At 35.9% G+C, this 15,591-nt stretch overlaps 1 protein-coding gene across 1 annotated transcript in view; it reads left to right on the plus strand.

Annotated features, from left to right (window-relative positions):
• MALRD1 (MAM and LDL receptor class A domain containing 1) overlaps positions 1 to 15,591 on the plus strand; it is a 296,432-nt gene that overhangs the window by 214,387 nt on the left and 66,454 nt on the right. Inside the window, exons 31-33 of the mRNA XM_071805517.1 lie at positions 2,538 to 2,666; positions 6,113 to 6,274; positions 12,947 to 13,104. Coding sequence (XP_071661618.1) covers positions 2,538 to 2,666; positions 6,113 to 6,274; positions 12,947 to 13,104 — 449 coding nt within the window. The remainder of the gene's footprint in view (positions 1 to 2,537; positions 2,667 to 6,112; positions 6,275 to 12,946; positions 13,105 to 15,591) is intronic.

The following is a 15,591-nucleotide window of genomic DNA, read 5'->3' on the forward strand; positions in this document are numbered from 1 at the left end:
TGACTCTGCTATGCTAATGCTGATGCATTAATTTTGAGAGGGATTTTATTTTTATCTCTTCCAAAGGCTGTAGCAGAATCTTCATCCTTATCACAAATACAACCTGGTATCCCTAAATATACAAAAGTTCTTAATCTAAAAGGATAAAATTCACAGATACATTACTCTGTTTGGACTTCATGGCATTCACATCTCTTGAGATATAAGTTGTCTATCTATGGATCACAAGTTTTATTTTAAGGTCAACTAAGAAACGAATAATATTCTTGCATGCTGTTTCTGGTATGGTTAATATATTGTAAAGTATCTTATTAATAAAAAGAACTACTGTAAATAATATTAGGTGCTAATATAAATGATAGAATAACAAAACATTTTCTTGATTAAAGGGGAAAGGAGATAAAGGTGAGGAACATGATCAGTCACAAAACCGTGGATTTTCAAATGTCATTCCCCTGTTTGGTAATAATGTACCTCTTTCACAGGCAGTGAAATAAGATATGAAAGTTATTGTACCCTAATGGTTCTGCCACTAAATAATTTCTGTCGTTACTTAAGCCACTGAGTGACTTGGCAGAGTCACTTAGTTTTCCAGTGCAGAAATTCTAGTTCATGGGAAGGAATGGATATGACAGAGTCAGAGTCTTCTCATAGGTGCCTATTGACAAGACAGAAGGCAATGAGTACAAATTAAAAACCAGAAAATTTCATCTGAATGCAAGAAAACACTTTTGTTGTTTGTTTGTTTGTTTGTTTGTTTTTACTGTGATGGTGGTCAAACACAAGCACAGATTGTCCAGAGAGGTTGTTGGGTCAACATCTGTGGATATGTTCAAAACCCAACTGGATATGCTCCTGCACAACCAGTAGTGGAGGCTGTTTGAACAGGCAGTTAGACTAGACGATCTTGAGAGGCTCCTGCCAGCCTCAACTATTATGTGGTTCTGTGGTTTTCCAGAATTTAGGGTGAGCCATCTTAATGATTTTTTGATAGTATTTTCAATCATGTTTTAGCACATAATTTGGGAGTGGTGTGAAAACTGCCTTAAACATCAGAAGTGTTTCAGTCATTTTTTTCTCAAGAGTCTACTCCTCTGCTGAGGGCTCTCTGGTACATGAATTCTCTGTAAAAAGCAGCCATAGCTTTTCCTGTACTTAAGGCATTCATGGTAATGCTGTTGTCTGCGGATTCCCTGACACCTAATGAGATCAAATTGTCAGTGTAAAATTTAAAACCAAAACAAGAAGAAAGATATAAATTTGAAATTAGATTCTATTTATACCAATGTTTAGGGATGCATGTATTTCAAAATTTAAGTCAGGTCCTGCATGTAACCAACCTTATAACTGGATTTTTTTTGAATTATCCATTCTAAATGTTTGAATTACATTTTAATGCTATGTTTCTCTATTCAATATTACCTTGTGTACATGTTTAGACTAAACCAAAGATTTAGTTCTCCTTTCCTATTTTACTTCAATGAGAACTTAGTTCCTCTGTCTATAAAATTCGGTAAGTACTTCTATTTGAGAAGATTGATAGCCTGACAACAATAACTTCCCCTTTTATAAATATGGGTCTGCACAAAGGTAAATATCAAGATGTTCTGTCCAGACTGTGTTTAATGATGTGTCACATTTTAGTCATGTTTGAAAGAAAAAATGAAACTTATTGCAATGAAAGGAGTCAAAATATATTATCCTAAATGTCTTTTTGCACAACTTAAAGCTCTAGACTGAGAAACAATCTTAGGTTAATAGAAGTGCATCTGAAATGTTGCATTTGGGATTATCAGAGCTGCTTCAATTAGTGCTAATTGAAATTATGCACCCAGTGCACTGAACTAAAAAATAAATTATGTACATCTCTTTATGGTCTGACAGTTCAGAAATGGCTGAATGCCAGCACTGTTTGTCTTTGACCCTAGCACTTTATGTGCAAGTTACTAAGTTACTCTCGTTTTTTGACACAATTTTCACTCACTTTCAGGGATGATCAAAAATCGTTGCTGTAAAACAGATTCTCATAATAAATACCATAAGAGGAACTTCTGAGCAGTTCACACAATCAAAGTTTCCCTAAACCCTTCAAAAAATGTTAAACATCTTATAAAGGATTTAAAAGTTTATACATTACGCAAATGTTGTATATCAGTGATTTTTCTCAGTTTAAAATCTTCTCATTTTCCAAGTGATGTACTGTAATTATGAGCAGAATAAAGCATTTAGCATGTGTACTTTTCAGCAGCTCACAGAACCCTTTTTTATGGAACATGCACAACAAATACACTGGGGAAAAAGTCGTGTTGATGCTGAACTGAATTTTCTTCCAGACAAAACATCTTACCCTGGAAGCTTTAGGTAAGATCAGTGCAGTAGTTCGGATACACATAATGTGTCATTAGAAGAGCGAGAACAAATAATGGCTCTTGGAAGCAGTAAATCACTGAAGTCATGGTGTAAAATGGCTAAACAAGTAAAAAAGAGCATATTTTGATTTAATTACAATATTGATTTAAATGTCCTATTGGTTTCAGTTGGAGAGAACCCCAGGGAATGCCCTGCCCTCACTGATTTCATCTGTGGGAACGAGAATTGCATAGAGTCTCAGTTCGTCTGCGACTATAAACCAGATTGTGAAGACCTATCAGATGAAGCTGACTGCAGTAAGTATCTCTTTGTGTGTCAATGTATCATCCAGTCCAAATTATAACTTTAGATTCTGTAGCATATCTTAGGTGAATTCCCACAGCTATCCAGCAGATAATTATAATACAAGCAGGTTGCCCGCTCCCCCAGCACTGGTCTGACATTTTCAGATCCTCAGAGATATTTGCTGCAAAAAGTACATAAGTATGATTTAGTTGCAAAAGACCAACTTGCTCAAACCAAAGATTAAATATATCTTGATAAAAAACCCAAACCTTAAGGGCTAAAAACCTATTTATGGAATAAAATCCATGGATTACAACAGAAATTAACTCTGCGAAGAAATGTAAACTCATTTATTAAGTTGAAAGTATGTTGAGCTCTCAGTGTTGAAAGAGAAAGCTAAGTAAATTCATACACAATAACATTTACACATGATTCTGCTGTAAAAAGTAATAATTTTAAAAAAGACCTGTCTTTCCTTTCAGATTAACCCTGTTTTTGTGATCTGAGTTGTGTCACTACTATATGTTCCATGGTCTCTGTTATTGCTGCTACTGCAGAGATATGAAAATATTTTCTTGCTATTACTCTATTATAGAACAGTTGGACAAAATCCAGTCTGTTTATATTTTTGCAGTCATAATGAATACTAAGACCAAATTTATCTGTAGGTATTCTTCACTAATGTTGTTTGAGATGGAAGGACACAGCTCAGTTTTGAAAATCTGAATCAAATCAACAGGCTTTGCAGTTCAGACTTGAAAGCGAAAAGAGTAAAACATCATGCCTTTGTTCCTGCTCCATGTCTTTGTTTATTTACAGTCACTGTCCAGACCAGACTTTTGTAGTAGGAAGCTTTAGCAATCTGTATATACAGTTCAGTAATCAGTCTAATTGTTAATCTTCAAACTGGAGGTCCAAATTCTGCCATAATGCTGATATGATCAAAAGTAACCTTGATAGACAAAGTAAACACATCACATGCAGCAATTCAGTGTTCACACTGTGTTGAAGTCCAAATACTCCATCAAAATCAACCACTAGTTGTTGACCACTTGAAAATCAAAGGCATTTTCTCATGCATGGGGTTACTAAGTACTTTGACTGGACAGGGTTACAAAAATAATGGCCCTTTATGAGGCGACATAAATTATATTGTTTTAACCAGACAGCAGACTTACAACCTGCAATACATGTGAAGATGTCACTATAGGAGATTTAACTTGGAGTTTATTCCTCTTTATTGTTTTCATGAAAGTAAATAACAGCTTTGAAGTACATATGCTGAAGCTGGCGCCTCTATATCTGGCTTCTACCTCCTGCAGTGCTTTGTATTCCAGCAAATTTTGTGAGTCATATTCATGGAAATGAGTCTACATTGAATGATAACTTTAAAAAACTAGCATGTTCTCAAATAGATTGCAGGAAAAGAAAGATTTTAAACAGATAATCTGTATTTCGTGTATAATATTCACAGTTTTTCAGGAGTTACACAAAGTGCGTGCAGCAAAATACTCTGTGAACTCACCCTTATAACATTTTACAGACCTAACAGAGACACAGCAAGTCTGAATTTCTGTCCAACGTAAACTCCTCTGTAAAGATATTCAGAAAACTATCAAGACACTTGATTTATTCTGTAAATATTTTTACAGGATACAGTAGTTCCATTGGCAAAAGCAGTCCTGAGCTGTCTAGAAGGACTGTGATAGCATCAACTCTCTTAGTCAGATAATGCAAACATTTCAGGTCATAAATTATCTTGAATCACAGTAAAGCAACACAGTCTTTGCTATACTGCAGAAATGCTTTTCCGAGGAAAGACAAAAAATAAATGCTGACATTCACTTTAAATAACTGGAGTGAATTATCCTTTTATTGTTTATAGAAAGGCTGTAGTCACATGAAAATGTTTTCATAAGTCTTAGTCTTGCTGTTGCTGCAGGACTGACAAAATATCAAGTTAACAGTATAGGAGAGATACTGTAATCTGGCATACGGAATACCCAGATAAGCCTCAGGTATAGTATTTCCATATCTGCTGTATCTTAGTTCTAATAGATGAGGCCTTACAGTTGGATAAACGCACCTTTTCCCTGAACGTGTACCTTACAAATGGGAATAAACAACATTAATGGGCATGTAATACCTTTTAGACTTAGAAACTTCATTTTTAACAAGAAGGCAACAGGAGATGCTTAATCAGAAAAATGAGCACAGATAAAGCCCTTCACAGTCTAGCCTGCCCCATCACAAGCGGTTATGGCCACATTTGTCTGCAATTTTCTCCTTTTCTCTGAGCTCAAGGTTCAAGCTTATTTCACATTCTAGTATAGTTTTATACCAGTGTAGCTCCAAAGAAGTAAATGGACCATAATCTACTCAGCAGCAATTCCTCTGTGCAGAATTTACAACAGAATCAGGATGAAATGAATTGTATTCATGTAGGCTGGTGGACTTTTTTTTTTTTTTTTAAATCAAGTCATGGAAATTACTTACTCTATGCTTCATTCAGTCCAGTCAGATAATCTTACAAAATTTTCCTTCTCTTTCAGTAACCCACTGGAAGTACTGAGGTGAAAAAAGCACACATGAAAGCAGTTTCAATTTGCATGAATTTCAGCCAATTATACACAATGATTTGATTAATAGCAAGCCTCAGTGTTGATGAACCAACTAGAGCAATGCTTGAATTATTGAAATAAGAGCAGTTTTTCAGATAAATGGAACAATCCTTTTCTGATGGCTTCTAAATAGGTTGTGCGTACCCATAAAATAAAAAGTACCCACCAGGTGCAGATATGTCGGGTGACTGCGTCAACCCTGTAAATATTGTTCATAAATATTTATTAATAATTGCCTTCTGAATGCACTGTTAAGATATTAGGGTAAAAATCCTGAAGTCAGGTAATCTATTATGAATTGTATACTTTCTAAATGCATTTGGACTTAGATCTTACTAGAAATGCACAGGAAAATTCTACTTGTTCCGATTAATGGGTTCCCTTCTTTGTCCTGCCTGCGTGTGAGGGTGTTTGGTGTTGGAGTGGATTCTCAGTGCATTTGTGTATTCCTGTCATGATTCCCAAAGGCGATGCTGTGAATAGTACTAACACAAGGACAGATGCTGAAGGTGGGAAGGCACCTCTGGAGATCATCTAGTCCAATCTCCTGCTCGAAACAGGGTCTGCTGCGGGGGTGTCACACTCATTTTCACTGGGGGTCACATCAGCCTCGCAGTTGTCTTCAAAGGGCCAAATGTAATTTTAGGACTTGTCCAGGAAGCAGTGGGTGGATTTTTTTTCCTTACTAACTACCATATATTATGTCAGTACATGTAACACAAGGGAATCATAGCATTAGCCCAACAAAATCCTTTCCATTACTATGTAGAGTATGTTCATTACAACTTTCACCTATAAGAGCAGGGAAAATAACTTCCTTCTTGCTGTATTTTCAGGTTACTACACAAGTATTCCTGGAAGCTGCAACTTTGAAACACAAGGTCAAGAATGGACCACTGCATGTGGATTAACACAAGACCCTAATGATGATTTTGACTGGAATATTAGCAGCAGTGTTGTCACTGGGCAAATGGATCCCAATGCTGACCATACACCAGGTATTGGCATGTGTCCTACATCAGTTTTGGGATAATGAAATACTCGATGAATTTTAAAAAATCCTGTAGATTAGTGTCAAGATAACAGCAAATCTCTGATCCTACTCTATATGCAGAAAAATCACAGTGAGCAATTAATACAGTTCACAAAGCAGTTCCAACAAGCATTAAAAGTGTTTCCTTTCATATTAAAATTACAATAGAGGAAAAGTATCACAGGAAAAAAAAAAAAAAAACATGCGAAAAATATATTATGTGTTTTAACACGTTGAATCTTGTCATTTATACTATCTAGTAACTTCTATTTCTGTTTGAACACAAAACCAAACAGTCTGGCAAAGTAACATATTACCAATCTTTTTAATCATTGCTTCAGCAGCACTGTAGATTGCTGTTTTCAGACTGGTCATGATTATATCACTCTTTATATTCCACTTCCGCTTGATGCATTTGTTCAGTTATTTGCTAGAAAAGAAGCTGCTAAATGCATGCAAAGATACTAATTAATTATCACATCTGGGACACAACAAACCTCCTTCTAAATCAGTACAGCATGCCTGTATAGATGCAGTAACTGTCTCTAGGTCTGCAATGATACTATTAATTAAAGGTCTATTTGAAAACTTAGAAAAAACTATAGATATGAAAATTTTAACTCAATGGAAGAGGATATCTTTGAAAATAATAATGAGTCATTAAGATATTCCATCAGGTCTTGTTCAGAAATGCTGTGACAGTGAATCCATGTGTTGCTAAATGGTTGAAAACCTTTGGCTAAGCAAAGGCACAAATACTAGTTCAGTCATCCATTTCTTTTAGGTCAGCTGAGCGTACAGTGTAGACTTTATATCATGTAGCACGTTGACTGAGAGCACCCAATGATCGCAGTCGTGCTGTAGTCAATCTCTGGAAGATGTTTTTGCATTGTAGGCAGTTCTATAGGCAGGTCCAAAAAAGTATCAGCTTTGTGTTTCTGGTATTGTCTTGCACCCAGACAAAGCAATGTCAGGACATCTTGCTAACCTCCAGCTAAGCTATGTTCAAGAACCAGTTTTTCTGAGAACCCAGCTTAATCTGCTGTTACCTTTCCCTCTCCCAGTCACCAACTCTGCATTTTTTTATTCTTTCACTAGTATTTTGTTCACTCCTTTACAGAAGTCACAGGATTCAAATGAAATCTCTGTATGAAACCTCATGTGTCAAGTCCCAGTAATCATGGTTTCTATTAATGTAACTGCAGTATGAATGACAATTTCTTTCTTAACAGTTTGACTTTAAAAGTTAAATTCTTTGAGATTCTAACTGGCTACAATAATACTTCTCTCCTTGACAACATTTTGAATAATCTACTTTTCCTAATGAATTCTAGAAAAACATGCAATCATACACTCCTTAAGGAGTGGCTGAGGAGTAATATATGGGGATGCACATGATTAAGGCTCCTACCTAAAAATCTCAGTTTATCTCCCTGATATTGGCTTGGCAGAAATATTAATACTGAAGTGTTTCCTTAGATGGCCCTACAAGATGTTGCTGACAAACTGCTACCAAAATGACAGTTGATTGGTAGGAGAATTAAATATATTGATGGGCAGTTATGGTTATCCGTATTTGTAGACAGCGAACTATTATCGTATCACATCATATCATATAATATCATAATCATATCAACATATTAGGTAGAATGTATAATATAATAAATCTGGATGGAATACTAATTTCCATCATAAATATGCCAATCTCTATTTGATAAATGTTTAGCTTTCCAAAAGCTTTAGTGGTTAGAAACCGTATTTTAATTTCCATCTAATCAGCAAAGAATAGTTGGTATTCAGTGTAAAAACATCACATCTCTACTGTTTTTTCCCTTCAATTTGTAAGCAGCATGATCTCCAATTTTCTATCTTTTTTTGGTGTTTATGTTTCCAAAATCAACAGAGACATCTTGTCAGCAGTTAGCTGTGACTCTTTCTGTTCTACTCATCTATCTTTCTTTTTCCTTTAGAGGATTCTGCACCTCATGCAGGAACTGCTCACCTGATCACGAGGAAGCTGCTTATCTGCCACAAATAAGTTTTTCATTTTAAAGGAAGCAGACATCCACACTAGTTTTTGTTGCTGCTGTAGGTGGTAGATGTGGAAGTTCTTTCTTCTTGAAAAGGAACAGAACAGACAGGTAGCGGTAGAAAATATTGCAGCTGTCCCAGGCAAATTTTTCCTTGCAAATCAGTAGTCTGACTTGCTTTCTTGCTGTTTCTTTGATGCATAATGATGGCAAAACAACCAGTAGCCCCTGGCTCATTAGGGAGATTTTGTGTTTTTCTATTTCACTCCTTCTTATTTAATTGGTTCTTCTTTGCCTCTGTGACATTACCCAGCAACTGTAAGAAAAACAAAGTTCATAAAAAGTGAAGGAAAAAGGAAAACAAAATTAAAGCAAATGTGTTTGCAAAATTACTCTGATTTATAATTTATTTGTAAACTAACTGGGCAAGAAATATCCACATTAGCTACAGAGAACTCACTTGTCAGAATTGCCAATAGCCTAGCTGCTGATGACCTCTAATGTTCAGAAGTACGTACCAGCCCATTCTTGACCTAAATCCAATCCCTTCTTGTTCCCAACTCATTTGCTTTAGTTACTAAGAAAATAAATTCATTGTACAGAACAGGCATACCGTTATAGCAATGTAACAAAGCCCATGATATTATACCAACTTTGTATTAACTGAATTGGCACACCTTTGTCTGGAAGAATCTCATATTGGTTTGAAAGTGTCTTATACTGCTTCATCTGGCAAAACTTAAATAGACATTACAGATTTCAGACGGATAGAAATGTACATTTGAAAAAATTTTCCATCAGTTTAACACAATTAACATTGCATTGGTACAGTCTTTGGGAGAAGATAAATCCTGTGATTTGAAAACAAAGACTTTTAGCAACTGTCTTTTAACAACTATCTTTCACCTGTTTAACATTCTGCAATTTGACTAGTGTGTAGCTTATGCAGGTCTCAAATTTAAAAACATTCTTTTCCTTACATTTCCTTCTGAAATAGTTCTTTCTTGCTCAAAACCAGGACACTTCCAACTTTTTGCCATTGCAACCATGAGCTATTTAAATATTCAGAAGATGTAGCTGATCAAGTGCAGAACACTTCAACCTGGAAAACTTCAACCAAATGCCAAAAAAACCTTATTTAACTGCTGCTGTATGTCACATATATTTTTGCCATATATCTTATATCACGTACCAAGGGGCCAGGCACCTTGGTCTTCTAGTTTGCTGGTCAGTATGCAACTACACAGGACCATTCTATTTATAAAGAAGATAGTATTAATATATCTGTGTCATTATAATCTTTCAAATAGTTTTTTTCTCTCCTGAGAAAATTTACATGTTTCTTGAAAAAGCTTGAGGCACAACATGATACCCAGATAACCTCATCTGAAAACATAATCTCAAATAAGATTGCTTCAAATACAGCAAGAGAAACTAAGAACATTTCCTTGATAGCCATTATTATTTACAAATAGTACAAATTCTGGGTTTCCTTTGACTGAGATCCATACTAAATAATTCTCATCCTGAACAAATGCTCAGTTGCAGGTCTGTAAGAATGACATGTTGGATAGCAGTTTGAAAGCCCATTACATAGATTCATTTTATGAGTGAAAGGCCTAAAATTGCAGTCAATTTTAGGTAGAAATAACTGCAGCTCACTTCAGATGAGAAATAATTTTTGATATTTTCACCTTGGTCCAAGTGGGTCTGACTCTTGAAGTAACACAGCACTAAGCAGCTTTCTGGGTTTGCTTTCCTAAAATCTGTATTTGCCACCTTACTAATAAGGAGTCCTAGATTGTATCTCATGTCGATCATACAGCTGAAATAAACTTCTTTTTTTTCATAACACTTTTTTGTTGGTTTTTTTTTTTTTTTAATTGGTGGAAAAGTTGTAGGAGAAGGAAGTTGTTTGCCTTCTACGTCTTGTAATGAGGTTTCCAGCATAGAGGCGGTTTTCATCCAACTGGCCAAAAATTTAGCAACCATGCCTTAGCATATGACACTTACACTATTTTAATCATTTGTCAATATAGGGAAAAGTTACATTTTAGAAATTGAGTCCATCACTATCCGGTTTATTTTAGAAATATTTATTTCTTTTCCAAAATAGCAATTAGCTCATTGAACATTTCTTCTGTGCATCTACCTCAAGACCATCACAATTGCTGCTCTCTTCTCAATCATACCTTCTTAAAAGTTGCATCCCACACAGACACATAAAGGATACACCTTATTCTTCACAAATATGCATTCTTGAATTATTTTACTTCAGTGCAGAGTGAGACTTGTTAATCAGCTCTTTACAGGGAGGTTTACAAGAGCTCACATGTGGCTGGTTGGACTATTGTTGTGATTCTGATTATGTTTCATATGTCTTGTGCCCCTTAAAAGGAGTATTAGGATACATTTCTGAGGTTAAAAATTCAGAATATTTTTTCTGCTGGGAAAACTAAGCATAACCTTCAACAGCACCAACAGAAAAAAGGAAAATTATCTTACCTGAATAACTGAGGTATTTTAGAAGTTTGAAAATAGCGTCTTGAGAGAGAGCATGCTTGAAAAGCTATTGCTGAAATAAAGCTTAGTAAGCAAGCTTACTAGTTTATTTTTTTTATCTGTACCTTACCAGTGTGTTCCATCATTTCATACATTTATGTAAGGACAGATAGGACTGATTGACTTTCTGAATACTATTAAAGAAGAGCTGTGTGGTTTGGGACAGCAATGTTCGAAGTTTGTATGTAGACTGTCTTTATGGCCATGACTGGAGCATATACCCCCACAGCAGAACTGTCTGAACCACCTAGCTCGATTGTAGTGCCCTCTGTGTCCTTTAGCTTAGATGAAAAAATGTATCTCTACCCTCCCTTTTTGACAGCAAAGCTGTTTGTTCAGTAAAACTACATCAAAAAAGCTTATGAGGCTGCCCAGACCTGCTAGCTGTGAGCCCAGTGCTCCAGCAGCCACTTGCAATAACTTTTAGCAGGTAGTGTGGGTGAAGAGGATTTGTGCATTTCATCCACTGATGCTTACACACTGATGTATTAATAACACTGTTACAGCTACTCTCTGCTTGACCCTCAGCAGATACCAGCATGTGTACAGCCAGCTTCACCTCTCTTAAGCAGGTCTCAATGCCACGCTCAGCCTACCAGTGGTAAAAAAATAAGGTACATTTCCAGAAGTAAAGGGGATCCTGACAGGAGAGAACTTGCCTTAGATAAAATATGCTGCCTGGCTTCTGACATGCCTTCCTAGCCTTTCCCAATCCCAGTCTCTCTAGCTCGAAGTCTCAATCACTCTCAAGCTTCTCCTTGTAAAAGACTGCAAAGTTAAGCTAAAGCTTTGTTCTTGAACCTGGTTATGGTCTTGAGATTATTTAAGTTCTTCGGAGAACTGATTGAGGTAGAAGAATGGAATTTTTTTTTTTCTGGTTTTGTTTTTTTGTTTGTTTGTGGCATTTGTTGGTTGGTTTGGTTTGGTTTGGTTGTAGGTTTTTTAGGCGGTGGGTGCCCAGAAGAAGTCCTTTGAGACCGCTAACAATTCATAGCATGTTGTCCGTGAAATTACAGGGAAATCTGGAAATATGTTACAACCCCATTCCCAATGAAAACTGAAAAAGATCTAGAACACAAAGACAAAAGCTTCATCTGATTATAATGAAGGGGAATTCAATCTCTTACATCAGGGACAAGAATTTAGCCATGGGGTTGAATTTATCTTCAGAGTGGTCCAACCAGACAGGAACAACTACTGAACTCAGCTGTGAGATGCAGATGTTGGTTTTTTTTGAATTTAGGAAGACGTTGTCTGTTAAAGTCTTCTCTGTATTGCTGGTCAGGACAGCCTCAACAGTTTCCTTCCTCTATGTGAAAGATGTATTTACCATAGAAGGTTTTGTGACGCTCTCCTCTCCATATTGGACAACCTTACTCATACTGTAGCAGATGGAATTAAAGTTATTACAAAGAAGGGGCTACTGCTAATTAATAAAAGAAACAAGTCAGCAGCATGATTTGCCTATTCAACCACTCGATTTTAGCGGTGTGTTTTCACTTTAGGTGACAGGCCAGTTTTGGGATAGAAGAGGGCGACATCTTTTTCTACTTGGGACTGAATGATTAATTCTCTTTTATGCTACTTTGTGGTTCTTCAGCAGCGACTGAATAGTAGGAAATGTGGATATCTTGGCCCATTTACAAGGCTCAGGGCTTTGAGGCCCTACTACCATACAGGGAATTTTCCTGGCTAAGAGCTGTCAGCAAAGGTGCTCCTGACTCCCGCAATGTCAACCTTCAAACAGATCCTTAGAATCTGTGATTGTTTGTGTTTGCAAAATGCTTTTAATTTGTTATTCAAACATTAATCAAGTATTTACAGAAGGATAAAAAGGCAGAGTGAGCACTAAGGAAATTTATATTAATATTGTATGTAAAAACCACAAAGATACAGACTATTAACATGGAAGATCTCTGTACAACCAAGTTAGGGTATACATGAGTGTGATAAAAGATACGAGTAACTGTGTGTGTAATAATGTTCATGCTCTGAACCATAAAGAAGTTAAGAAAAATTATAAATTTTTTTATCTTTTTATTAAGGTAAAGGACAACATTTTTTGTATGTAAATTCATCTGCCCAGAAGGAGGGAAACAGAGCAAGGATAATTACTACCGAACAGTTCCCAGCTAGCCTCGGGGTCTGTAGGGTCCGATTCTGGTTCTGGATGTTTGCTTCTAGACAAACAGGAGTCTTAAAGGTAAGGTAAAAACAATTCTACTACATCATGAGATAGTAATATTCATTTTAGTAGTATTTGCATTTCTGTGTCTACAATGAGCAAAATCTCAGAGCTTAGATTAGCAGCACTTAATCACAGTTACACCTTTATACAAAACTTTTGCTGATATGGCCATATAACAATATTCATAACAGACTGAAGTACTTAGCAAGGAGTTACCATCCTAACACAGACCCAATTTACAGTTATGGATGTTTTGCTTTTTCTTATCAAAATAATAACCTATTTCAGCATCAACTGTTGCAGTTATTAAATCACAAATATAAACAAACAGTAACCATTTAGGTGAAAAAAAAAAAGTCTAAAAGAACGAAAAAGAAAAAAAGTAAAATCAACAGCCCAAACCTTCAAAGCAACAGCTCAGTAAAGGTTTTTCTCCAGGTTGCACTGGAGGTGAAAAAAGTCAAACTGTAATAGGAAGTCTGAATACTGTGTTAGAATATAATAACATCAGTACAAAAGCTGATGTTATAGCTGTTATCTGAAATACAGCAATCTGGTCAGGTCTGAATTTAAAAAAAAAAAAAAATGGACTGTAGATATAGAACGTACTAAGATGTGTGATTAAAATGACATACAGGGAATCTGTAAAAAGAAAGATAAAAATGAAGGATGTATTCGTATAGGAAGTAGATGTGGTATAACTACACAAAATAATATGAAGTTATGGGAGTAATCCTATTTTAACCTAGAAAATGAACTAGCACTGAGAATAGAGTAAATGAAATTCAAAGTGCTTCTCTTCTGCATTCTCAATACACATTTCACTTGCACATTTCCATTGTCATAAACTCTATAATTTGTTCAAAGGCAAACCAAAAGCATAGGTGATTATTATTATATTTAAAAAGGACACAATGTTTGCAGCAACTCTTGCAGTAATATAGAATGGATGCTATTTAAAAGAGATCTGAATACTGATGCTTTGGGACATCAGTCAACTATTAGCCAACAGGAGAAATAAGTTGCTTCATAACAATTAAGTACAAAACCACTAGCTTTCCTTAGGAGCATATGGTAACAGCCTTTGACAGGTGAGTTATTCAGCATTAAATAAATGACTAGTCTAAAATGTAACTTAATATACTCTGAACAAGTATAGCTCTTAATATAAACAATTTTTACTGCATTTGCTGCAAATGTAAATTTTAAAAAGCTGTTGTTTTTCTTTACACTTTTATGACTATTTAGTTACATTCAATCAAACATGAGAGAAGTTTCAGCAAGAAATGGAGATGATTTTTACACCTGTTTCATTCCAATGGGGATCCTATCAGTCATCTGTCAGAGAGACAAGACTTTCAGCTTTCATTAAGCATTCTGTCTCTGCCCTTCAGGAGTTGGTGATAAAATTGAGAAGTACAACCAAAATTAATTCCTGATATGATAGTATAACTCTAATACATCAGCTTTCTGCCTTGGTATTTGTTGATACTAACAGAACTGAGGCATGATCTGGACCATGTAGAGCCGTAGTGCCATTATTCACCAGAGCCAGTGGAAAGTCTCCTCAGCTGACACAAGTCTCTGGTGCCAAATGAAGTGAAAATACAAGTTCTCTTTCGCAAGATTTCCCTGCTTCCTTGGCTGGTGATTAAAGACTATATTTTGGGAATGATGGGAGAATTCACCTCTCATTATTCACCCTTTAGATCTACTTTGACTTCTAAGTGATTATTCAGTTCAGATGGAACATATTACCTTCCAGTATGCCAACAGCCAGAGTCAGGCAAGATGAGGAAGATAATATGTTATTATATCTTGAGAAGTCAGCATGAAGGTACAGGATAGCCACATGAGTTGTAACTGCTGATGACTGAGTAGAAAATAGCAGTTTATATTACGTGACCTTCAAAAGTACACTTGCCCCATCCCCAAAATTAAATGGAAGCTGTAAAAAAGAATTCAGAAGTTTCTGACACACAAGGTATGCTGTGGAGAATTAGAAACGAGTCATGATTTTAAGGCAGGGAAGTAAGATTTGCAAGAGAATGCTGTTCACTTATGGACTACAAATGATCCAGCTGGCAAAAGCACCTTGGAGAAAGACCACGAAGCAAGTATAAAAGCTTTACTCATGCATTTATCTCATGAAGATTATCATGCTAAATTCTTCTTAAAATCACTGTGAAGTGCATATTGAGTATCTCCACTGAGCTTTTCACTCTGCAGTGAATGAAATGATAGCTCTACTACTCTTGGTTCCTATTCTTTGTGATTTCAGTTGTGTGTGTGATCTAGAAATGGCGTCAGCACAGAATGAGGAGTACATAGATAAAGTGACTAGTTAGTACAAACATGCTCATCACTTTTAAATTAAAATGATGGGATTTAGTCCATAACCAGACAACTATTAGCTGGAGCACAGTCTCCCACGATTGACAGATAGAGTTGCTGAATGGGACTTCACTACAGGTTTTTTTTTTTCATTATACATCATATAGT

This window comes from Patagioenas fasciata, chromosome 2, assembly GCF_037038585.1.
Source record: "Patagioenas fasciata isolate bPatFas1 chromosome 2, bPatFas1.hap1, whole genome shotgun sequence".
In the NCBI taxonomy this organism is placed as follows: Eukaryota; Metazoa; Chordata; class Aves; order Columbiformes; family Columbidae; genus Patagioenas; species Patagioenas fasciata.